The sequence below is a fragment of the Erithacus rubecula genome, assembly GCF_903797595.1.
Source record: "Erithacus rubecula genome assembly, chromosome: 18".
In the NCBI taxonomy this organism is placed as follows: domain Eukaryota; kingdom Metazoa; phylum Chordata; class Aves; order Passeriformes; family Muscicapidae; genus Erithacus; species Erithacus rubecula.
In genome coordinates, this window is record NC_136670.1 from 14,320,520 (window position 1) to 14,347,204 (window position 26,685).

At 48.4% G+C, this 26,685-nt stretch overlaps 1 protein-coding gene across 1 annotated transcript in view; it reads left to right on the plus strand.

The window, feature by feature from the left end:
* KCNB1 (potassium voltage-gated channel subfamily B member 1) overlaps positions 1-8,183 on the plus strand; it is an 82,670-nt gene extending 74,487 nt beyond the window's left edge. The window contains exon 3 of the mRNA XM_079321745.1: positions 4,895-8,183. Within this exon, the coding sequence (XP_079177871.1) occupies positions 4,895-6,895 (2,001 nt within the window). The 3' untranslated portion in view covers positions 6,896-8,183. The remainder of the gene's footprint in view (positions 1-4,894) is intronic.
* Positions 8,184-26,685: the final 18,502 nt, after the last annotated feature.

Here is a 26,685-nt window from a genome sequence, read left to right on the forward strand (position 1 = left end):
TCTCTCATTCTCTTCTCCAGCACACCATTTGCATCTGGGCTTTGCTCTGAAAGAAGCCTGACACCCTTTATCATTTAATGGGGTTTGATGGCTCTCTGACAACTGAACATGTTCTTAAGAGCATTAAAGGGTTTAGAGCCAGCTGTGCCTGGAGGGGACTCTGCCCCCTGCACCTCAGCCAGCAGCACTGTGGCTGCAGGCAAACAACCATTGACATGGAATCAGCTGGAGCATTCTATCCCCTTCGAAACTGGATAGGCTGCTCTCTCCACAGATAAACTTATTACAGCTATAATCGAAATCAAATCATTAAGCATTATTCAATCTTGGCTTTTCCAGGCAAATGTCAAAATTAAGATGTTTCCAAAGGAAAATGTGAGTGGCTTTATCTTGCTGCTGTTTCTCTGGGTGTTGAGCTGTGCTTGCAGAGGAGTGCAGGGTTTGCACAGACTGTGCTCAGTGCCTGGGTGTGAGAGCACAGAGCTGCTCAGGGCAGCACCTTCAGGAGCATGGAAAGTGCCAGGTCAGGGGAAACTCCTAAGCAGAGATTTATACTCCACAGGAACCAGCAGGACTTAAGGGGTTTGGAGATTCAAGGTCTTACATTCCATCTTAACATCCTTCCACGTGGAAAAAGAGGATTTAAAGGTTCTCTGTATTCCCCCACTCCAGTCCCAACTTGCCATGATACAAGAAGCAAGTGTTACCTTCCATTGTGACTTCAGCATTTTCTAGAAAAAACTTCCTGCAAGCCCAGTGGTCAGAATCTTGACATCAGAAGTGACTGTGTTCTGCAAACTCTCTCAGTTTGTGGATAAATAGACATTTCTAGTGAAGAGATGTTTCCTAAAACAAGCCCCTGTCAATAAATACCACAGACATGTATAGCTGCTGTGAGCAGGAGATGTTATTCCTGTGCAGAACCAAGTGGGGAGGAGATTAAGGAACTCTCCATCTGTTCCTGCAGTGTGCAGCACGTGGGATTTCACTCAGAATACACTGTGCTGTGGTTCTCAGAGCCTGGGCAGACAGAGGCTGGCACAGGGGGGCAGGATGGAGCTGGACAGGCTGGCTCAAAGTGCAATGCAGAGGGAAAGCAGAGGGGCTGCAGGAAAAACCCTGAGGAAATGGAGCATATGAATGAAACCTGCTCCTGCTGCCAGATTTATTCTGCAGGCCTTGATGGAGCTAAAAAAGCACATTAGACAAAACCATTATTGAACTTCTTGATTACATAACAATTTCCTCATCGTATTTCCAAGAATATCGAATCTATATTCAAACACCCTCCTACTCTCTCCCACACACCACCCCTTCTCCTTGCTATATCAGCTTCATTACCCAGCACCAAGACAGAAAAAGGATAGGGCATGTTGCCACCAGCAGAGAGATCTCACATGCTTACCCTGAGATTTTAGAGCCATCTATGGGATTGGGACAGCCAGTTCTTATAAATTTTAATGGCCTTGAAAGTCTCCTGTCTTATGCCTTCATCTCTGTTAGGGTTTGTAGCAGAGAAAACAACCAAGCAATAAAGATCAGCAGCCCTCAGTGCTGGGCTTGTCCCTGCTGCACAAACCTCACCCCTGTGTGTGAGGTGAGCACACAAACTGCTGCAGACAGGAGGGGAGCTGAGCATCCCTGTTCCCAGGATGAGCACAGACCTGGCACTGAACCCTGGGCCCCTCACCCAGCAAGCAGGAGCAGCACAGGTGGGATTTCCTGAAAGGTGCAGGTGCAGGTGGCCTGCCTGGTTTTGGGGGGAATTTGGGGGAGATGGGGGTTAAAGGCTCGCCAGCACGGCACATCCATCTTGCCTCAGGAAACAGCAGTTGCACAAACCGGCTGCACTGGCTCCCAAAATCAGCCTGTTTGTCTCATTTGCATGTGCAATTACCATTATGTGTGTACAATCATGCTAATCACAGCGAGGCAACTGCTTTAAATTCATCCAAACCCTGCCCTGCCTGTCCTTGGGTTACTTAGCTGCCACAAAGGGAACACACATTCACTCCACAAAAACCTGTGAGACAGCTGGCTGAGGGAAGAGAAGCTCTTTCCTGAAATCCTGCCCGTGCTGAGCACTGCAGCACGAGCCAGGCCATGGGCAGGGGTCCTGCAAGTGCCCTGGTGAAGCTCCTGAGGGGTTCAGTGGTGGTGCAGTGCTGAAAGGCAGGAGTCAAGGCAGCAGCCGAGCAGGGCTTGTGCCGTGCAGGCTGTCTGGGGGTGGTCTGGGGGTGCTGTGGGCAGAGCAGGCAGAGCCCAGTGCCTGGAGCAGCTGCAGGGTGTGTGAGCTGCCCAGCCCTGCCCAGGCTCCGGGGCTCACAGAGCCAGGGGCTCCTGAGCTGCCCGTGCCCCCAGCCTGTGCTCACGGCACCCGTCCCAGCTCTTGGTGACTCCTGGCTTTTCCTGTGCCCCCAGTTTGAGGCTGCAAGCTTTGCCAGTGTTAGTTGAGCATTTTGTAGGGCCAAACACGGGCACCCAAGTCAGCAGCTCTGGGTGCTCCTGCAGGGATGCTGGAGGACAGCAGACAGCCACAAACACCTGCCAGGCCAGCATCCAGAGCTGCAGGGGCACTGGGGCTTGCACAGGGCACAGCTTGCTCTGGGCCTGGGACAGGGACATTTCTGCAGCACTCACAAAATCTGACAGGCCTCTGATGCTGAACTTTCCATCCCTGCTCCTGCTGCCAGCCCAGGCCTGAGCTCCAGGGACCTTCCTGTGCCTCAGCCTCTTTTTTGAATTGAGGTTCTCAGCTCTTTGATTGCCCATCCCAAGTTCTCACCAGCACCATGTTTAATGCCTTTTGAGGAATTAAGCAATTAAATTCAGTTTGAGGAGCCCTCTCCCATGTTTCCTTCCATCTCATGCAGCTGTGAGCAGCTGGGGAAGCAGCGAGGTTTGGGGGCAGTGCTCTGTAACAGGGACCACAGGTGCTTTTTTACAGTGAATGGAAAAAAAGAGTTCCAGTTTTGTAAGAGCTGGGGCCTCATGCACTGCAGAGGGATTGTTTCTGCTCACCTTCAAACTGGTCCCATTGGCTTTTTTGTTAAAGATAAGTGAACCTGGAGAGTAAATGGAGGAGGAAAGGCCAGGGATGGGATGGAAGGGCTGCCTGTGATGCAGAGCATCCCCAGAGCCCTCCCTGGCAGTGCAAACATCTTCCCTTCAGCTCTCTCATTACTGACAGTGGAAAATACAGGAGCTGCCAAGCCAGAGCTTCAGTGCAGCCAAGATGGGAAACCTTATTAGAGAGACAGATGGTGATTTCTATAATCTGAAATCCCAGACTGTAAATACTTTGGGACAGTGCCCTGTGCAACTGAACAGTGCTAAAGCCTGGCAGCAGCAGCTGGATGAAGTTTTCTGTGCACAGCTGCTCTGGGGGTGGCTCTCAGGGGATGGGAGAGGCTTCCAGGACAGGGTGTCTCTGACAGGAGAGGGATCTAAACCCTGCTGGAGAGACTCCATCTCAGCTTCATGTACTTCACAATTGGAAAGTGCCTTGAATATCTGAGGACAATCAACTCACATTTGGAAGTTTTCCTTAGCCTAAGAAAATTCCTGAAGATGAGGTTGCAGTAGATGAGTAAGGGGGAAAATCTGTATCTTGGGAGCACAAGTGACATCTTGCTGCAACTTGTGGGAGAAATGACAAATGTCTGCCTCTGTTTATTGCTTAGCTTTGTGGCTAAATCTCCTAAACCAAAATCAAATTCCACCCTTAGATCTCCCAGTTTATTTATTTATATTCATCTGGCATTGCCTTGATCTTCAAAGCAGGAAGGCATATCAAAGGAAACAGAAGGTTTGACACCAATTACTTCTGCTGGATGCCATTCACTGAATAAAGATGGAGTGTTAATATTTACACTGTAAGGGAAGGAGATAAAACCCAACAGGTACATTCATCTAAGTCCACAAATAAGCCCCTCTGTGTATGGTGGGCAGAGGTAAAGCCAAGCAAAACTATTTGAAATTAGCACTGCACACATCCCAAACACCTTCAGAAATGGTGGGCTGTAAACAAAGAAATGACAGCAAAACCTCCAGAAGAGCCTTCTAGGAAAGCAAACCAGGCTCTCTGCTTCTCAGGGGCAGTGCCTGGCCTCCAGGAGATGCTCTTTTCAAAGCAGAAGTAATTAACATCTAAATTTCCCCACACTTCGCCATGAGACACTTGACTGACATTTTATTCTCTTGAGTTTGAGACATGTGAGGCCTCCAGTGACTGGACCTGCCCTGCCTTGGCTGTCTCAGTGCTGTCCAGTTTGGTTTGCTCAGATGCTTGCTCTCTCCTCTGGAAAACTCAAAATGTTTAGAAAACTTGGTGAAGTTTTCATGTTCTTCACCACCACCGAGAATCAACTTAGAGATGAGTCATTGAATAAGAGTATTATGTGTATGCTTATGTAGTGGAATTGTGCACACATCTCTGTAATTAGCCATCAGCACCCCAAATTACAGCACTAACTGTTCATTAAAAGGAGGACACAGTGCTGATCGAATGGTGTACTCACAATTGCATTCCTTCTTGCTTAAATTTCAGAGCTAGTTGTCCAGATGGGCCTTGTTGGGCACCTCATTAGTATTAATCAAAGCTGCTGCTGCTTCACAGCCCTCCTGGCATCCTGGCTGCTCCTCACGTGTTCCTTGGCTACACAGAGATGAAAGCACAGGAGTTGAAGAAGATGCTTTATCTGCTTTATGCACCTGCCATAACTGAAACAGCTTCCAAAATAAACTCAGCTCAGGATGCATTGGTTGTCTGACTTCTGTGCACTGAGCAAAATGGGTCCTGCAGCGTGTGAGTGAAACTCCAGCCATGAGTTGGGGGCAGTGAGAGACAGCGGCGTGCATTCTGAGATTAACTGAGATTCTCTTTCCTTTGCAGATCCTGGCAATCATTTCCATCATGTTTATCGTTCTGTCTACAATTGCCTTGTCCCTTAACACGCTGCCAGAGCTGCAGGGCGTGGATGAGTTTGGGCAGACCACAGACAACCCTCAGCTGGCGCACGTGGAGGCGGTGTGCATCGCCTGGTTCACCATGGAGTACCTGCTGCGCTTCCTCTCCTCCCCCAAGAAATGGAAGTTCTTCAAGGGCCCGCTCAATGCTATAGATCTGCTGGCTATCTTACCCTACTATGTTACCATCTTCCTCACAGAATCCAATAAAAGTGTACTTCAGTTCCAAAATGTACGAAGAGTGGTCCAAATATTTCGGATTATGAGGATCCTGCGGATTCTAAAACTCGCCCGGCACTCGACGGGTTTGCAGTCCTTGGGGTTTACGCTGAGGAGGAGTTACAATGAACTCGGATTGCTCATCTTGTTTCTGGCTATGGGCATTATGATCTTCTCCAGTTTAGTGTTTTTTGCAGAAAAGGATGAGGACGATACAAAATTCAAGAGCATCCCAGCTTCTTTCTGGTGGGCAACGATCACCATGACGACAGTAGGCTACGGAGACATTTACCCCAAAACTCTTTTGGGTAAAATAGTAGGAGGACTGTGCTGCATTGCTGGTGTGCTGGTGATAGCTCTTCCCATCCCAATTATTGTCAATAACTTCTCCGAGTTTTACAAGGAGCAGAAGAGGCAGGAGAAAGCCATAAAGCGCAGGGAAGCTCTGGAAAGGGCCAAAAGAAATGGCAGCATCGTTTCCATGAACATGAAGGATGCATTTGCCCGTAGCATAGAACTCATGGACATCGTGGTTGAGAAGAATGGAGAAAGCATAGCCAAAAAGGATAAAGTTCAGGACAATCATTTATCTCCAAGCAAATGGAAATGGACCAAGAGAACACTCTCCGAAACTAGTTCTAGTAAATCTTTTGAAACTAAGGAACAAGGATCCCCAGAAAAAGCCAGGTCATCCTCAAGTCCCCAACACCTGAACGTCCAGCAGCTGGAGGACATGTACAACAAGATGGCAAAGACTCAGTCGCAGCCCAACCTGAACACGAAGGAGCCGGGGCAGGCGCGGCAGAAGGAGGAGCTGGAGCTGGAGGCGCTGCCCGGGCCGCTGGTGCCGCTGCTGGCGGCGCGCACGGACGGCGTGCAGGACATGAGGAGCATGTCCAGCATCGACAGCTTCATCAGCTGCGCCGCCGACTTCCCCGAGGGGCGCTTCTCGCACAGCCCCCTCGGCGCCCTGCCCTGCCAGGGGGGCCACGAGCAGGGCAGGGCGGGGGGCAGCGCCAGGCTGGGCGAAACCAACCCGCCGCCCGACTGCCAGCGCTCCGCCTTCTTCATTGACAGCCCCAGGAGCTCCATCAAGGCCAGTAACCCCCTCAAACTGAGAGCTCTGAAAGTCAACTTCATGGAGGAGGCGGCCAGCGCGTTAGTGCCGGCGCCGCACGCCCCCAGAGCGCCCCCAGACCCCCTCAAGGGCCGGGGAGCTGCTGCTGCCGCCGCAGACGCCTCCCTGCTCTCCGACAGGTCCCTCATGAGCCCAGAACCCTCCATCTACACAACTGCCAGCGCCAGGACCCCCCCAAAGTCACCAGAGCCCCAGGCCGCCCTGGCCTTCAACTTCCACGATGCCGGCATCCACAGGTACATCGACGCCGACACCGACGACGAGGGTCAGCTCATGTACGACTCCAGCCCGCCCGGCAGTGCCAGCCCCAGGTACAGCCTGGCAAACAGTGGCTACCTAAAGCAAAAGGACCACTCTGTTTATAGAACAGAGAAGAACCATCTAGAAGCTGCTGCTTTACCCACCTCCCCTAAGCTGATAGGGCAGAACTGCATTTTCTCTATGGAAGGTATCACTGGAAGAACCCAGGGCAATCAGGAGACTGTCAGGCTAGAAAATCACATTTCCCCAGAAGTCCATGTATTACCAGGCAGCGGAGGACATGCTAACACACATGATCAAAGCATCTGAGGTGGGGTCTGAAAGAACTTACTGAGATTTTAAAGGAGTATCTTCACAGTCAACACAAACAAAAGAGCTTTTGCATGGCATGAACTTGGCTGAAACAAGCCACCTGTTTCTAAAAGTCTGGGGGAGGTCCAGTGTGGGTTTGTGAAAATGTCCTTCTCTGAAACAACTCTAAAGACGTTGCCCACATCAGTCAGAAAAATGATTGCAAATCATGATCACACATTGATCTCCTTTCATGTTGTCCAGTGAAGCCAATGTGACCAAATATCCATCCATTCCCCTTGAACGCTAGAGCTCCTTTTGGAAATATTAACATCTGATTTGCATTAGTTCCATAAAGGATGCCAAGGCAGCCAGATTTGAACTCTGGAATAAATTGCTGGGGTTGGTATAAAGCTTTCAAAAACACAATGCTCGCTGCTTCAGGGCAGCTGTTCCCCATCTACAGCTTTCTCTGATGGAGATTATGTTTAAAGGTAACAGGGAACGCTTGCATTATTGGAAAATCCAAGTGAAAAGCATTCGAAACAGATAGCGGTCTAGAGAAACCAATTCCTAAAATGCTCTTTGTGTGTTCAACAATCCGATATCCTGTAGGACCTGATGATTTCTTTTGAAATATCAGCAGGGTGAGTTGCACCACTTGTATCTAATTCCAAACACGCCCTAGGACATAGTGAGACTTGCACTTACCCTCTGCTAAAAGGCGGAACCCGCCCCAGGGTCAGCGCGGGAGGGTCCGAGCGCCGTGCGGGAGCAGGGGGCTCCGAGGGGGCGCGGGGCTGGCGGGGAGCCCTGCGGGGTCCTGCCCGGATCGGGGCTGGCGGGGGACCCCTGTCCAGCCCAGCCCGGCCCGGCCCGGCCCGGCCCAGCCCGGCCGTGCCGCTGTCGGGCTCCCCGGGCTCCGCTCCCCGGCTCGGCCGGGCTGCTCCGGAGCTTTTTGCGCCCAAGCAGCGCAGTGAAAGATATGCAAGTGTTACATAAATATGCAAAAAGAGGGAAAGGTTAGTGAGCCGTGCCGGGCCGGGCTGTGCTCCCTCTCCTGCGGGGCCGTGGCACCAAGCGGCTGCGAGAGGCAGGAGAATCAGGCCTGGCGTTTTGTTAGCATCCAGTCATTTTTAAATGAAAAAAGAAAATAAAGAGGACAGAAAATCTTAAAAGAAAAAGAGAAAAAAAAAAAAAAAAGAGAGATCTGACCATTTTAAGTGAACAGAACTAGCAGCCACCAGCCTAGGTTTTTAAAATATTATTGTTTCAATAAAGTTATGTCAAATTGTGTAGGAAATAATTTGTCTTTGGTTTTTAATCTCGCGGGGGGGAAAGCACTTTACGTTGACTTTTTGTTGTCGTTGTTGCAATGCTGGAGTAGGATAGCAGAGTGTAACAATCAAGCACTTTAACCAAGCACTACTTTAATTTGTGCCTCTTGTTGTGACTGTGATTTGTTACACGCCTGTAGCAAGTCACGACTTGTCCTGTGATAACTGTGATGGTGACTTTTCCGTTGTTCTCTGTTTCTACTGTAAAACTCAGTTGTAAATAACTCTGGCGTTTCCGGAGCTGTCCCTGGCGCTGCCGGGGTGTCGCGATCTGCGGAGCTGAGCCGGGGGCAGAGGGGCACGCGTGGGAGGGAGACCCCCGGAGCCACCCGGGTCCGTGCATTGCGTCCCTTCCCATTGTGAAAAACAGCTGTTGGTCAGTCCTGAATGTAGCCGTGTGTCCGTCCCGGCCTTGAGCACTGTCTGTAACCCGTAATAGTGAGTGCAACGTGGACGGACAAAAGCAATAAGCACATTCGTGTGTCGGAGCTGGCGCGGGGTGCGAGCGGGGCTGTGCCAGGTGTCTCCGTGGCACGGAGCGGTGCCCGCCGTGCTGTGACTGCTCGGGAGGGGCCGGGGCGGAGAGAGAGACCCGGGCAGGGCAGGGAGAGACCCGGGCAGAGAGAGAGAGAGACCCAGACAGGGCAGGGAGAGACCCGGGAAGGGCAGGGAGAGAGACCCGGGCAGAGAGAGAGAGAGACCCGGACAGGGCAGGGAGAGACCCGGGAAGGGCAGGGAGAGAGACCCGGGCAGAGAGAGACCGGGCAGGGAGAGCGACCCGGGCAGGGAGAGAGACCCGGGCAGAGAGAGAGAGAGACCCGGGCAGGGCAGGGAGAGACCCGGGCAGAGAGAGAGACCCGGGCAGGGCAGGGAGAGAGAGAGAGACCCGGGCAGAGAGAGAGAGAGAGACCGGGCAGGGCAGGGAGAGACCCGGGCAGGGCAGGGAGAGACCCGGGCAGAGAGAGAGAGAGACCCGGGCAGAGAGAGAGAGAGACCCGGGCAGGGAGAGAGAGAGACCCGGGCAGGGCAGGGAGAGAGAGAGAGACCCGGGCAGAGAGAGAGAGAGAGACCGGGCAGGGCAGGGAGAGAGACCGGGCAGGGAGAGAGAGACCCGGGCAGAGAGAGAACCGAGCAGGGCAGGGAGAGACCCGGGCAGGGCAGGGAGAGACCCGGGCAGGGCAGGGAGAGAGAGACCCGGGCGGTGTGTGTGAGGGAACTGTGCGGGATCTCCCCGGGTGTGTGTGCGGGATCTCCCCGGGTGTGTGTGCGGGAATTCCCTGGGTGCGTGTCTGTAGGATCTCCCCAGGTGTGCATGTAGGAACTCCTTGGTTGAGTGTGCCGGAATTCCCTGTGTGTGTGTGCAGGAATTCCGCGGGTGCGTGTCGGAATTCCCTGGGTGTGTCTGTAGGATCTCCCCGGGTGTGTGCGGGATCTCCCTGGGTGTCTGTAGGATCTCCCCGGGTGTCTGTAGGGTCTCCCCGGGTGTCTGTAGGAATTCCCTGGCTAAGTGTGCGGGATCCCGCGGGTGTGCAGTTCGCAGCCCCGATCTTCCTCCGCCCTTACTCCGCCTTCCCGCAGCCCCAGCGCGTTCCCGGCGGGCTCCGCCCGGCGAAGGAAGGGTTGGGATGAGGTGTAGGATTTGGCCATAGTAAATCCAAGTGTACTTAGAGGAACCGACGTATTGCTGAGATACTGGCTAAGATTGAGTCGTCACGAAAAAGTAAAAAGTAACTTTCCAGCAGATAAGCTTTAAATAGTGATTAATTCTGTGGCTTGCTGAGGCCATGGAGCGGCAACAAGAAATCGTAAAGAGAACAGTTTTAATATAATCTCTGTGTTTCAGTGATCAGTCATGTCTGCCATCAGCACAAATGTAAAAAGAAGAAAAATCAGGGAATTTTTTAAAATAAAGTAATAGTGATTTCCAAGTTAAATATTTTTAGAGCTGATGCTTTCATGTGGAAAAAAAAAAAAGTCATATTTTGCATATCACGAAAGTGAACGTATTTAAATATAGCCATATAGTGTAGTATTTACCACACTCTCATCCAAATTGATGTATTAGGTTTATAGATGGCACTGACGAAAATGTATAAATCAACAATTCTATCATTTTTTTATCTGATAGTCAACTGGTGCAACTCTCCTTGTAACCAAAGGCCCTCTGTCTGCCTTGCGTGGTCGCTCACGACACACACCTTATGTCATCTATTTAGTCCTACCTTTAAAGTAGCATTTTACTGAGTCACTTTTGAAAGCCAAATTCAAAAGTATCATTTAAAAAATCTTCCTTTAAAGTCTAAATAGCCAAAGTCCTATAGATTTCTTATAGAAAGCAAATAATTTAAAATTTAGCATATAATATGCTTGAAGAGCATTTCTTTCTTATTTGTGTACAAAGATGTAGCTCTCATTTTGTGCCCAATTAAAAAGGAAGTATGTTTAATTTATTTTAATGAAATAAAGTCTGAACACAAAGTATGTATCTATATATGTGTGTGTGTGGGTAATACACATATATATAATGTAAGCACTGGGAAATCTACTCTAACCTAAAGCTGAGCTGGACTAAATCTGTACTCATTGCAGAGGAAAGGCAATGCTTTGAAAACACAATGCTCACCAAATCCTACAGATCCTAGCCAGACAATTGAATTTTTGTTTGTTCGATTTCCCAAAGTTCACAGAGGTTGGGGAGAACAGGCAGCACCTCCTGCATGGAGCTGAAGCCTGGGGTCCAATCCCTGAGATTTGGCTCCAGCTCTGCAAACTGACTGTGCAGCAAGAACCGAGCAAGCTGCCAGGGCCCCACGTGCTGCAGGACATCTCACCTGCCAGGACCTTCTCTGCACAGGTGATGTCTGCACTTGCTTGTGTCTTACACCATCAACACCACCTCTAACACACACCTATAAACATATATATATGTGTGTGTGTGTGTGTAAGGAGAGGGTGCAGTCTTCTTAACCAGGAGGGTAAAGATTCCCTGAGCTTTGACCCTGAACAGAGGAAAAAAAAAAAAAGAATGACTTTGCAGTAGATTTCTCAGTGCCTTTTCTTAAAAACTTCACCTAAGCACACTTATGGAGAAAAACTCAACCCAAAACAAAAGAGTCTTCTGTGAAATCCACATTTTTCTGAAAAGTTCGAGAGCCAAAAAAAAAAAAAAAAAAAGGTAGAAGAAAGGAAAAAACCAAAAGCAAGAGAGAGGAAAAGAAAGGCGTGGAACGCACATTCCCTCCCTGAACGCGGCGTGTGTCAGATGCCGGGAAATCTGCCCGGGCCAGGCACCACAAACACCCAGGGGTCAGGTTGTTTGGCAACTATGGCTGTGATAAACTGTAGCCTTTTCTTCCCTTGCAGCTAATAAGATACACATTTCTAAGGAAAACAGTATTCTCTTCTGTAAAATTGCAACGTATTGTTAATATTTGTACCTACTGTATACTTATGTCTTGGCAGAATTCAGTTTCTAGTCAATAAGGAGGTCATGCAAAACTCATCACAAAGGTTCCTGAAGCCACGTTCTCTCTTTGGTGAGCTCCACATGGCCCCTCATCCCAAAGCAACCCTGCAGCTGCTGGGGAGGAGATCCAGGGGCTCCCCTGGGCTCCAGAGCAGCCCCAGCCCCAGTGGGGTCAGTCACCTCTGCACACAGCAAGCGCTGCCTTGGGTTCCTTTGGGGAGAATATGGCTTTAAATAAAGTACAGATGTTCTGGTTACCTCTGTACCTCCTGCTTGCCATTGTGTTGGCTTTAAAGTACCTGATGTATGGAAAAGTCATGTGACTTTCATGCATTCCAGAGTAGTCTATTTTTCTGTTCAGATTGAAAAAAAAAAAATATATATATATATATAAATATAAATATATATCTGTATTTTTAGCAAATTTATAATAGGGCAATCAAGTCAGATTTCTTCTTTTGTATTACAGAATAATATATTAGAAGCTCTCTCAGTGTTCATTTACACAGCTGATCCCCCAACATTTTGTTGTTATTTTCCTTTTTTCTGATAAACACCTGCAACGTTCCTCCTGGAAGTGCATCTGTGAAAGGTCATGGGGTTTGTCTGATGTTGTCATGTTTCTGTATTTTCCTGTTTGTGGTACTTCACCCAGGGACTGGCTGTGGGAGCTGAGATATTGCTGCTGAGGGATGAGGAACAGGTGGCAGCAGGGAAAGGTCACCAACACCCCTGGCTGCAGATTCACACCCACTGAGCTGACAACAGAAAGAGGAGACAGGATTTGAATCCAATTGTCCTAATAGTGACATGATGGAGTTGGGATGAGCATCAAATTCCAGGCTCTTATTCAAGGCAGTGACCTGACAGTGCTCAGGACCTGCAGGGAAGTTTTTTCTGGATTAAAACAGAAGTGTCCAGACTTTCCTTTCCCACTGGGTTTTGAATTTTTATTTTTGGTCTCAGAGAAAATCAGGAAATGAGAAAAAATTGTGGAGCAATGAGAAGTGTAAACATTCCAAAAGGGACCAGATTTTGATTTGGTTATGGTGAAATCTGTCCATGCCCATGCACCTGCTTATGCAATGATCTTCTTTGCTCCTTTGTAGCTGTACCCACAGGCACATTCACAGAAATTCAATAAGCCCATGAGATAAATGTTCCTCCTGCTCGTCTCATGGCCTGCTGAGTTCAGCACCAAGAGCCTCAGAGCCACTCAAGCTCTGCACAGACATTTCCTCTGATCCAGCCCAGCAGCTTGGGCAGTGACCATGCTTCTGCCACAGATGGAGGTTTGCTTCCGTTTCCTTTCATTTGTTGGTGAGATTTTCTTCTATGCCCACTATAACAGCCAATAAACCTGACACAGGTGTCATTTGGAAAGGTGTGTGTTTCAGAAAGTCCAGTGTCCTTCGAGTGAAAGGAATAACCACCAGAGCCAGTTCTGCATGTCATTATCTGCAAGACCATTCACAGTTGAGGCTATTGAAGCTGGGTGGGATTTTGCTTTCTTAGGAAGCAATTAGTGCAATGGGCTGCCACATCTATTGTCAGCAACCACATAAATCCCTTCAGAAGGCACCTTCCCTATCAGCACAGTTAGAGCTTACCAACAAAACACAGAATGCTTCTAGTCAGCCCTGTGTTGGCTGTGCCTCCCACAGCAGGACAGACCCCAGCCCTTGGAAGAAGTGATGTTTATTTCCAGCATCCCCTCACCCTGTGCTGGTCACATCTGGGCTCTTGCACTGGAACTTTGTCTTGGCCAGGCAAAGGAAACCTTAGGAAAACTGAAAGTCTGCATGCAGGATGTGATCCTGTTGGTTTCTGGTGTTATCATAGCCACAATAAGTGTCCTTTGACACCAATGGTTGGGTGCCACAAGTGTTCATATCTGTAAATACTACTCCAAATTTTGCTTTGCTTGATTCTGGCTTCATTGCACAAGAAGTTTTCAGTCTTAGAAGCTTAGAAGAAAAAGCAAAACCTTCTTCCTTTTAACTAAAATAATACTGTTGATACTCTGTAGGACTGAACAAGGATTAACCTTTATTTTTAAAGGGGTCTTTTCAACAGTGCAGTGACACTACCTTCAAAAATTAATAATAAAGCTGAACTCCATACAAAGACCCCTCAAAACTAAAGCCTCATGAAAGTCAGGGAGCCAAATTCATATGAAATGCCAAATTCTTTGCTGCTGTAAGTTAAAGCCCATTGAGGCCAGTGGAGCTGTACCCCCTTTAGATCAGTAAGGAATCTGGATCCATATCTCTAAAAGCTAATGGAAAATCACATTATGGCCTCAGGGCTGGGGGTGTCTGCCCACAGCACCTCCTTGCAAAACAGTGGGGTGAGGGAATGGAAAAGGGGGAATCCTTCAGGAGGAGGGTGGCAGCCACTGCAGCAGTGACTGAGCGTCCCCACGGCAGCACTCAGAGGGCTTGATGGCACGAGGGGACCCCAAACCCACAGCCTGTCCCCCAGCAGGACCCCAAACCCACAGCCTGTCCCCAGCAGGATCCCAAACCCACGGCCTGTCCCCCAGCAGCATTCCAAACCCACAGTGTCTGTCCCCCAGCAGGATCCCAAACCCACGGCCTGTCCCCCAGCAGCATTCCAAACCCACAGTGTCTGTCCCCCAGCAGCATCCCAAACCCACAGCCTGTCCCCCAGCAGGATCCCAACCCCACAGCCTGTCCCCAGCAGGATCCCAAACCCACGGCCTGTCCCCCAGCAGCATTCCAAACCCACAGTGTCTGTCCCCCAGCAGCATTCCAAACCACAGTGTCTGTCCCCCAGCAGGATCCCAAACCCACAGCCTGTCCCCCAGCAGCATTCCAAACCCACAGTGTCTGTCCCCCAGCAGGATCCCAAACCCACAGTGTCTGTCCCCCAGCAGGATCCCAGCCCCACAGCCTGTCCCCCAGCAGGATCCCAAAGTCTCAGCCTGTCCCCAAGCAGGATCCCAAACCCACAGCCCCTCTGCCCAGCCCAGGGCTGCTGAGCTGGGGGGACACTGCCAGCAGAGGGGCCATGGATTACTTGCAATTGTGGAACAACCTCTGCTGCTGTTGCTAATCTACATTTCAGACCATTCACCCATTCTTCTCTACACTGTTTTTCATTTAGGAGCTCTGCCATTTATGACTCTTCTTCCTGTCATGTTTTACTGCCTCCACATACTCTTCACCACACCCTGGCTCCTGCAACCCCTGTGATTAATTTTATGTCAGTTTTCTTGGCTTATGAGGAACATTTTTTCCCCATTCTTTGGCTTTTTGGTGGTCGGTGCAGAAAATTACATTTGCATTGAACCATTCCCCAGTGGTGTGTTTGGGGGAGGGTGGGGGAGCAGCATCTCCATTTCACTTTGAATTTTGAAGCCATGATCCTGTACTCAGCAAGGCCAGCCACAGCTACCAACCAAACTCTCTTTCCAACTAGATTAGCATTAACAAATCCCACTTAGCATTAACATTAGCATTAACACACCCCACTTCCTGCAGCAGAACCCTGCCCTGTCACCACGCCAGCGAAGCAGTTTTGGGAAAGGGAGAAAACATCAGCACATCAGTGAGGGCTGTGGGTGCCCGAGGCTGTGCTGCCACCAGGGCTGGAACACCAGGGCTGGAACACCAGGGACCAGCCAGGGTCCCCTCCAGGAGCCCCTGAGCCAGCAGAGGGACATCCCAAAGGGAGCCCCAGGTGCCCATCCTCACTGAAGGACAGGAAAGCCGGGGGGTCCCAGAAAGTGACACCTAACGACAAATAAAAACTGGAAAATGTGTTTGCTGTGGCTCTGCTGGTACATTTAGATCAAACTGCTTTTGTAGCTGGAAGCTGAAGTGGCTGTGACCCAGAAAGGGCAGGCTGGGTCTCTCCAGTGCCTTGCACTGAGTTATTTTTTAAGCCTCGCCATGGGGAATCCCTGGGGAGCCCAGCCCAGAGTGTCTGTAGGGAAGGGCAGTGTGAGCCCCACAGCCCAGCAGATCCTGCACGACTTGCACAATCTCCTCATTGGGTTACATTGGAGTTCACTCAATTCATCAATTGTATTGGTCCAATGCACCAGCAGATGTTTTCTTCCCTTTTAAGAAATGTTTCAATGTCCTGGCACTTGGGGGTGATTACAGCAACATTAGCCATATACTAGTGTACTTAGAGTCTTACATTTTTTGTAACTTTGATTTAGTCATTCTTTGTTGAAGTTTATTGACCTCTCCAATTGTTTCTGTAAAACAAATTATTAAAAAAAAAATCCGTGTCTTTATATGCATGTAATAGTATGAAACTGTGATCAATGTGTGACATTCAGAAACTGTACTGTCTTGTAAAATATGTCCAAATGTCTAAGGGTTTTAAAGCAATGGTCCCTTACTACAGCCTACAGAAATAAATAAAAAGGAATGGAAAAGCCTAAAGCCTGTATTGCTCTGTTTTGTGGTCACATACACTGGCCAAAAATCAAGCTCCTGTTGGCTGCACTGAGCTCCTGCCTCAGCCCTGGGCAGCTGCAGCAGCTCCAGACATTTGTTATTGTTCATGGCTGGGCCATGAGTCAGGAAACTGTGCCAAGCCTGACACCTCCTGTTCTGAGTCTGACAGACCAGTGCAGAAACCTCCAGTGCAGAAACCTGCAGTGCAAAAAAAACTCCAGTGCAGAAACCTGCAGTGTATAAACAAGCTGCAGTGTATACACACACACACACAAACACAGACACACACACACACACACACACACACACACACACACACACACACACACACAGACACAGACACACACAGACACACACACAGACACAGACACACAGACACACACACACACAGACACACACACAGCACACACAGACACACACACACACACAGAGCACACACAGACACACAGACACACACAGACACACAGACACACACACACAGACACAGACACAGACACACACACAGACACAGACACACACAGACACACACACAGACACAGACACAGACACAGACACACAGACACAGACACAGACACACACACAGACACAGACACAGACACAGACACACACAGACACAGACACACACAGACACACACACAGACACAGACACACACACACACACAGACACAGACACACACAGACACAGACACACACAGACACACACACACACACACACACACACACAGACACATAGACACACATACACACAGACACAGACACACACACAGACACAGACACAGACACAGACACAGACACAGACACAGACACACACAGACACACACACACACAGACACACACAGACACACACACACACACACACACACACACACAGACACATAGACACACATACACACAGACACAGACACACACACACAGACACAGACACACACACACACACACAGACACAGACACACACACACACAGACACAGACACAGACACACACACACACACACACACACACACACACAGACACACACACACACACACACACACACACACACACACACAGACACATAGACACACATACACACAGACACAGACACACACACACAGACACAGACACACACACACACACAGACACACACACACACACACACAGACACACACACACACACACACACACACAGACAGACACACACACAGACACAGACACAGACACAGACACACACACACACACAGACACACAGAGACACACAGACACACACACAGACAGACACAGACACAGACACACACAGACACACACAGACACACACAGCACACAGACACAGACACACACACACACAGACACACACACACTGACACACACAGACACACACAGACACACACAGCACACACACACAGAGACAGACAGACACACACACAGACACACACACACAGACACACACTCACACGTTCCCTGGCACACACAGACCAGCCCTGGCTGTGCATGTTACACAAACAGGCTGCTTTGGCTCCTTGGGACACAAATGGGCTTTCTCAGAGAGTCACTGTGGACTTCTGCTCCATTACTGGGTTGGTGGAATTGTGCAAGTCGTCAGAGCAAAAGTGATTCAAACTGCTCAGGAATATTTTCCAAATTTATTGCAGCACATGTTGTTTTGTATTGGAATGCTGTTTCTGTAGGAGCCTCCAAAGCTCCAATGTGAAGCCCCTGATTGGTGGGACCTTGATTTATGGCCATGAGAAATGAGAACAAAGACCAGGTCAGCACATGTTCCACCCAGACCATGGCCTGTGTGTGCAGCCCTGCACTCCCCATACCTGGCAGGTTCCTGCACACATCCAAGGAAAAAGACCAGGTGCACTTTGCAGTCCCACATCCCATACAGAGGCAAAGGAAAACCAGAAAGTTAAATGCACAAACTGCATGAAATGAGTGCATTAAATGCATAAGTGGACAAATATCACAGAAGCTGATTATTTAATGCCATGGTTCTGCATTTGCTTGTGCTCATTTTCAGTTTTGGTCTTTATAGAAAAAATCTAAATGATCAGATGTTTCATCACAAGCAGTGACAGTCACATCTAGGAAGACTAAGGCTGAACATGAAGGAAAGTTTACAGATGAAGAATTAGAAAGTGGAGAAATTCCTATAACATATGTCCTCCTCTTTCACTTTCTGATAATGACTTCTCTTGTTATTTGCCTGCCAGCCTGAGCATGTAAGCTCATGAGTTATAACCCAGTATCTGTAATTATACTGCCCAAGGAGCCTTTCTCCATGAGTTTATTTACTTTATTAAGTCAATTAACATAATGCCTATCTCCTGAGGCACGGTGCTTCATTACTGTGTCCCAAATCTCTAGATAGGAGATATTTTTGCCCTAGTTAGCAAACACTACAGAAATTTGTCTTGCCTTGCCTAGGCCCTTCATCCCACATGAGCCCCCGAGCCAGATGTGCTTTATGGACAGCAAGGAGCAGGTACAGAGATACATAGATACAGAGATATATATATAAATAGATACATAGATATGTAGATACATAGATATATAGATACATAGATACATAGATATATAGATACATAGATATATAGATACATAGATATATAGATATATAGATACATAGATATATAGATACATAGAGATATAGATACAGAGATATATAGATACATAGATATATAGATACATAGATATATAGATATATAGATACAGAGATATATAGATACATAGATATATAGATATATGCATAGATATAGATAGAAGATATAGATAGATAGATAGATAGATAGATAGATAGATAGATAGATAGATATAGATATACAGATATATAGATATATATAGATAGATATAGATATGCAGATATACAGATATACAGATATATAGATATACAGATATACAGATATATACAGATATACAGATATATAGATATACAGATATACAGATATATAGATATATAGATATACAGATATACAGATATATAGATATATATAGATATACAGATATATACAGATATATATATACACAGATATACAGATATATATACACAGATATACAGATATATAGATATATATAGATATATAGATATATAGATATATATAGATATATAGATGTACAGATATCTATACACAGCTATACAGTTATACAGATTTTCTATACAGGATGTCTATATTTGTGTATGCCCTGTCTGGAGCAGGCTGGGTGCAGAGCAGGACCCCAGCCAGGCTCCAGTGGCAGCTCAGCCCTGCCTGCTCAGCCCCAGCTGCCACAGGTTCCTGCCCCATCATCACCTGTGCATTTCATTTCCGACCAGCACCTCAGCAAAAGGCTCAGCTGGTCTATAGATTATGATCATTTCAGAAGGGAAAGCAATAATATAAATAATTTACAGAGTGTTTATGAAATATTAATTAGATTCTTCCATACTGCCTCTTTCTACTTACTTACCTCCCTTCCTACTTTCTGTGAGGAAATGGGGCTACTAAGAGATGCAGCATCATTATCATTTAGCAGCAAGAGCATTTAGAGGTAACTTTGCTCCAGAGTATCATTTTCAACATCCAGGCACAAGCTGAGACTAATGCAAGGAAAGTTTGTGGTTTCTGCCTGGAAAAGCAAGTACTGAGCAATAAGCTGAGTCTTGAAAAATAAAAGCAAATATGTGCAACACTGCATCATTGAGTTTAATCCTTATAATTTAACAGTGAACCCACATTATTAATCAAATTTTTTTATCTTTTTATCTTTTCTATCTCTAGATGTAAATATATAGATTAAATGCATTCATTTCTATATCTATTTGTTTTATAGATACATAGCTATATAAGAGATATATGTCTTAATATACAGAAAATAGATTTAGATTTAAAAAAAAATAATAGTTTACACTTTGCTATACCCAGTACCATTTTTCTGATGTGGACAGGAGTGGTTAGTAACAACAGAAGGTGAAATGAACTGGTCTATGTGCAAATCCCAAATGCCATGGTGTAAAATGGTGTTTTGATGCCTTGGTGGGAGCTGTGCTGAGACGAGCAGAGTGCTGCAGCTCCCAGCCTGTCCTGAGCACTGGGACAGAGCTGAGGCTGGCCCAGCACCAGGAGCTGGAGCTGCAGAGCCTGAGCACCATCCAAAAGGGGCAGGAATCCCCAAAGCCCCACTGAGCACAACTGTCCAGGCCTTCCTCTCTTTGCTTTTCACATCAGCTGGTTTGGTTTCCAGCAACATTTCCAGGCAAACAAATATTTCTGAGCATTTCAGGATGGAGGAGAAAGGCTGCGTGGAAAAAGCAGAGCACCAGCTGCTCCCCTGGGAGCCCAGCAAAAAGGAACAGTGGATTTCTTATTAATGCAAATGAGCTCGTTATCTGGGCTGCCTTCAGACTGGGTTCAGCAGTTCAGAGCCTCTATTCCAGGAAATGCAGAATTTATGTAACAGCAATGAAGAGGAAGGGAAGGAAGGATTCTGTGAGTGTCTGATTCCCAACCAAATCCTTCTGCTGCTCTGGAGTCAGGGTGGAGGGGGAGGCTGAGATGGGATGTGCTGGCCATGCCCTGAGCTGCTGGAAGGTTTCACAGACCCTGAGCTGATAAAAGGGGATTTCCAGCACCAGCACCCCTTTCTGTCTTGCAGTTTTATTAACATTTGCCTACATCAGGAAAAGTCTGTGCAGCTGATGCTCTCACAGGTTCCAGAACAAACTCACCAAGAGCATTTCTTGGGGCTCTCTGTAAGAACAAAGGGCTTCAGGGATGGGCAGCCCTTTCCCAGGCTGGCTTGGTGATGACACTGAGTCTGGCAATGCCTGGGCTCTGCTCCTTGCTGAGCTCTGACCCTTTGCTCCTCAGCACCCTGCAGAAAACACCTTCCTGTTTCACCAGAGTGATTTATCAACATTGCTCAGTGACCTGAGACCTCTATGGTGTATCCTGCCAGGAATTGAGAGTGTGGCACCAGGTAGAAATATAATTTAATGGGAAAAAAAACGCTGAGTGAGAAAGAATGAGCAAAAATACATTAATTTTCCCACAGCCCCATCCCTGTGCATGGCAAAAAGTAGGAAACTGTCTCAGCAATGAGAGATTTTACAGCAGCTGAGGCTGAGAGGTGCCACTGCCTGAGTCCAGGAATGCTCTCTGCTCCTGAAAATTAATTTCTGAATGGCCAAAACAGGGTGCAAGTGACCCCCTCCAGGACTGATGCCAAGGTGCTTATGCCAGGAGGGGCTGGGGATATTCCAGGGATATTACCCAGACTTCCAACTCTCAGGCTGCTGTTTTAATTATCAAGCATTATTCCAGGAGAGGGAAGCTAAAAAAACTCTGGAATACTGAGCCATATAAAGTCCACTGGACAAATTAAGTCCATCTCTCCTATTATCTCCCTCATTCACTCTCCCTCCAAAGAAGAATCTCCCAGAAGCTTCACCAGTCTCTTTTTTCATATCATTCTCTGCCTGAAACAAGAATTTTCTCCACCATGGGTGACAAAGCCTGGTGTCTCTCTTTTCCTGGCTGTTACTTGAGGTATTAACATCCATATCCCAACACAAACCATGCTGGGACTTCTAATTGGGTTTTCCTCCCACTGTAACTCCCTCTGCCATCTGCTCCTTTTCTCTCCCAGCTGATGCATCCCCCAGTGCAGAGCAGTGCCAGCCCAGCTCTGCTGGTGGCCAGGCTCAGCTCGGGGGGTCCCCAGCACCCCCCAGCACCCCCCAGCTCTCCTGGCTGGGCTCTGCCCTGCTTTAGCACAGGCTGTGCCAGAAGCCCCAGTGCCTCTGGAGTCCAGAGCAAACCCATTTTCAACCAGCAGCAGAGCTGTTTAACCTCTGACAGCACCAATTCTCCTGCTCAGCTGAAATCACCATCCCCAGCACCAGCCAAGGGCTCTGGAGCCTCTGCTGAGATAATTGGAGCCCCAGGCTCCAGCAGGATGCAGGAGCTGCCTTGCTGTGCCTCATCTGAGGGGACAGGAATCTGCAGGAGCCAAGGCTGCTCCTCTTGGCCCCTCTCCAGACCTCCAGTCCTGTCAGACTCAGCTACAGCTAATGAAAATACAGCAGAATTTTAAAAGGGTACATAAGTGATTCTTGCTCATTGGGAAACTTGAAGCTAATGTTGCCTGCAGCTATTACTAGTGTTTTCAGAAATAATTCATTAGCTGCAAAAATCTTCTCTTATTTCTTGGGAAATGAAACAAAGAATTAGATGTTCTGCTTTCCTTGTTGATTCCTTGCTTTCCATCTCCTCCTGCACTGTCCAGGCTGGGCCAGGAGGTCTCAGGGGCCACGGGCACACCTGGCCAGCTGTGATGGGGGTCTCACACTCACTCAGGGGTCTGAGCCCTCCGGCAGAGGAGCAGCAGGAGGGGCAGAGCTGGAGCAGCAGAGCTGCACTGACACACAGGGACTGCAGCCAGCCCTGAGCCAGGGCCAGGCACAGCTGCCACCCACTGCCTCTCACAGCTCCATTTCCCATGGCTCAGGAAGACCTTGGAAGATTTTTTTTCTCTGCACTTTGGTGTTTTTTGGTTTGGTCTCAGAAGAAAAGCAACACGTGCAACTGAATGAGAGAGCAAGAGAGGAGAGTTCTGTAGATTTTCTGACAAAGGAAACACACCAGGGGTTGAAGTCAAGCTTCGTGTGCCAAATATTTTGATCAACCTCATATTATCTAAAAATTACAAAACTAAATTTCTGTAATTTGTGTGAGGCTCCAAAGAATGGAAGGCTTTTCTGAAAGTCCTGAAGAGCACAAAAGCTCTGAACTAACTGCATGAACATCCCTCTCCTGCACAGAAGGGTCCAAGCCCCCTGTGCCCCCCAGCACAGATAGAGACCCCTGTGCCCCCCCCCGTGCCCCCCCCGGGGTTCCCACCCTCCCCCCCTGTGCCCCTCCCCACGCTCCCACTCTGCTGATGTGTCTGCTGGCACCTGGAAGGGAATTCTCATTTTTCTCCTTAGTGCTTTGACAGAGCAATTAGGTCGGGTTCAATTGCTGGGACTTTTCCACCTGTGTTAATAGCCAAAATTGCTTTCAAAGATAGACTGCAATGTTGTGAATTTGGAGAGAGATTGCTATCCCTTTTAATTACATTTACTGTCTCTAATGAGACAATTACCAGCCTTTCAAGAGCTCCCAGTCACAGTTTCCCACTGTATGAGAGCACAGGAGCAAAGGCATCCTCACCACCCCCTTTTCTTTCCTGCACCACCCACGGGGTTCTTGGAGCAATTCTGGAGTGTGCCATGTCCCTGCACCCCACCCTGGCAGGGGTCCCAGCAGGGTCAGGCTGCCCCAGCCCCTCTGCAGCCCCTGCATGTCCCAGCTGTGCCCTGGGCACCAAACCCCAGCCTGGCCCTGCCCAGGGCAGCACACGAGTGGGAACAGCCCCACACCCACTCTGACCAGCTCAGGCCACAGGGGCTGGAATCAGAGATGGCATCCAGTGTAGAGGGGACATTGTGACAGGAGCACAGGAGGGGCTGCTGGGGCAGCACCAGTCTGGCACTCCAGTGGCACCAGTAACACTCCAGTGACACCAGTGGCACTCCAGTGACACTCCAGTGGCAGCACTGATGCTCCAGTGACACTGCAGTGACACCAGTGGCACCAGTGACACTCCAGTGACACCAGTGGCACCAGTGACACTCCAGTGACACCAGTGGCACTCCAGTGACACTCCAGTTCTCACAAAGGTCAGTGACTTCAGTGCTGGAATCTTCCCTGGAGAATGAGCTGCCAGCTCAGGTTCCTGAGCACTGTAGGGCTGGTTCCTTCCAGCTGGAAATCCTTTCTGCTCCTGAAACCAGAGCCATTCAATCTTAACCAGCACCAAATGTTATTGTGAGATTGCATAGCTCTGCAGATAAATACTGCATTTAACATCTCTGTGTAATGGAGTAAAACACTCTGGTCAAGAATGGAAGTTTATTTAAGGCAATATAAAAATGTTGCCATTAATCCAGGATTCTTGTGCCCTGCAGACCAGGATGCTGGAGAGCAGCCACTGTAAGCAGGACTGAGGGAAAGGCTCCCCATGTGAGCCAGAGCCCCAGGGCACACACAGTCAGAAATGGCACACCGACACACAGACAGACAGACACACAGACACACCATCCCCTCTCATCTCCTGCTCTCTCCGTGGCACTCCTGCTGGCTGCACACCCACCTCCCTTTCTCTGGACTCATCGAACCAGAAACTCTTCAGCCCTGACTGTTGGCACTTACCCACCAGATTATCGAAAGATTACTATCAAAAACAGATGAGAAAGGAGATATTTTTTTGCTGGATTTGACTCCAGCATACTTCAGGAGCCATTAAAAATGGAAAGCACTTCACTGCCAGTACAGCAGCTCTTCAGGAGAATGCTGGCTATGCTACCTCTCTACAGAATTACCCTGAATTTTCTTAATTCAAAATGCAAGAAGCTTAGAGAGATTACAGCCACTCCTGTGAATTATTTAGCTATTCAGTACAAAGCAAAGGGCTTTACTGTAACTTTTTAATCAAAGAGGCTTGCTCTAAAATATTGATCACAACAGATGTTATACCTTGCTGAACACTGAACTAGGGTTTATAAATCACTTTTTTCCAAGTGCCTATGCTATTGTACTAAGACTAGGTATGGACGGAGTGTTCCCATTTCAGAGAAACTGCTGCAAAGATGTTTCTAGAAAAACAGAAAATAACCTTAGAGGACAGGTTAACACCTTCAGCATGTACAAGTGTGGAGGCATGGGCACAGAGACCTGGCACTGCACCAGCTTGGGCATAACATGGCAAAATGTCCAAAAAATATCAGAAACAGAATGTTAGTTTATTTATACATCATTAGATGCCTGCAGCAAAGAACAGCATCTCATTTTCTTGGCTGTGGTCAGATATTGTCACCTTGGAAATCACAGATGTGGCAAATCCTTCAGCAAGCCAGAGGCACAAAGGCTGGAGAGGAAAGAGAAGGGCAGGAGTCAGTAGCTATGGGGTCCAGGAAGCTGAAATTTCCTGTGTGACTCCAGGTAAGTCATCCAAGCACTGCATGCCTGGCTGCTGCTCTAGAACAGGAAGGACATTCACAAGGAGATTGCATTTCTCAGTCATTAGCTGAGGCAAAGCAGAGGCAGGCACAGCTCTGGCACAGTTCCCTGAGGGGCAGAGCAGAGCACAGGGCCAGGCCAGCACTCCTGCTAACCCAGCAGCTAACACGTGGGGTTTACAGCAATGGTCACCATGCAGTCAAAATGTGCCTGGGCCTTTGGGAATGGGAATGCTAAAACTCTCTCTTTGGGAATAGGAACGTGTATGGAAATTTCTATTAAAAGCAACATCAGACAGAAATAATCAATGCTATTTTTCTTTCAGATGTGCATGGCACCAAGAAACAGATCTGTTTAGGAAAGGTAAACATTTGCTTAAACATACCAGCCCAGAGTGACTCCAGGCTCAGTTTAGGAAGTTACACGAGTACCAAGAGCAGGGTCTGTTTCTGTCACAGCTGCTCTGGGGCCACTGCAGCAGTTTGGGGCCACTGCAGTGGGTCTGGGGGCTCTGGGGTCACCCACAGCACCCCCTGCCCCATCCCTGCAGCATTCAGGGGTGCTCAGGATCTGGAACCTACCAACCATTTCAAATTCACCCTGATGCAGAGCTTGAAACCTCACCTGAGCAACTGCTCTGGCAGAGGAAATGGAACATGCCAGGAACGTGTTTGAGCTGCATCTGTCCCTCCAGCTCCCACTGGACAGGCACTCTCTCCTCCCTGCAGAATGCTTGCTGGTAGGTCTACTCATTAAATTAATGAGAGTAATTGTATTACCAGCAGTTCTGGTCCCTCACCAATAAGCAGTTTCAAAAGATCATGGCTGCTTACATTAATTGAATGAGAAAAATCTCAGTTTAATTGAAGACTGCTTAGAATGTTGAACAGTAGCTGATTTTCCAGCACTGCTGTTTCTTACCAAGCATGCACACCAAAGCCACTATGGGCTCAGACACCAAGTCCCAGCCCAGAACCAGGAGCTGATGGGCACAGCCTGCACCTCTCCCCAGACCTGCAGCAGCCACAAGCCTCAGCCAAGCACTTCCACTGCAGGGGCAGAGTGTGGAGCTCTGCTGCCATGAGCTCAAGCCTCCTCCCTTGGCTTGAGGCAGCTCCCACTCCCCAGACAACTGAGATCCAGGAACCAGCTGTTAAACATGGCTCAAGAGAATTTCAGTCACCAGCCAGACTCACCCATTACTCAGATTTTATTGAAAACAAGCTCTGCAGTACAGAAACTGCTGCCAGGGATACACCACTGAAGCTCTGTGCATGGCAGGGGAGACCCAAGCCCTCCCTCCCTCTCTACAAGGCCAATCCTCCCACTCGTGGCAGCTGCTCTGAGAGGATTCCTTGTCCTGTGGCAGCAGAACAGCTGCCAGGCAGGGAATGCAGCCAAAAGCATCCACCATGAACCAGAACCCATTCCACTTACATGCCCAGTACCCAGGGACAAAAAATACAACACCCTCCTTTGAAGATGGCAGGACACAGCTCATGACTCCTGACAGCTCTGAGAGGTCAGGGCTGTTGCAGGCTGATGGGAAT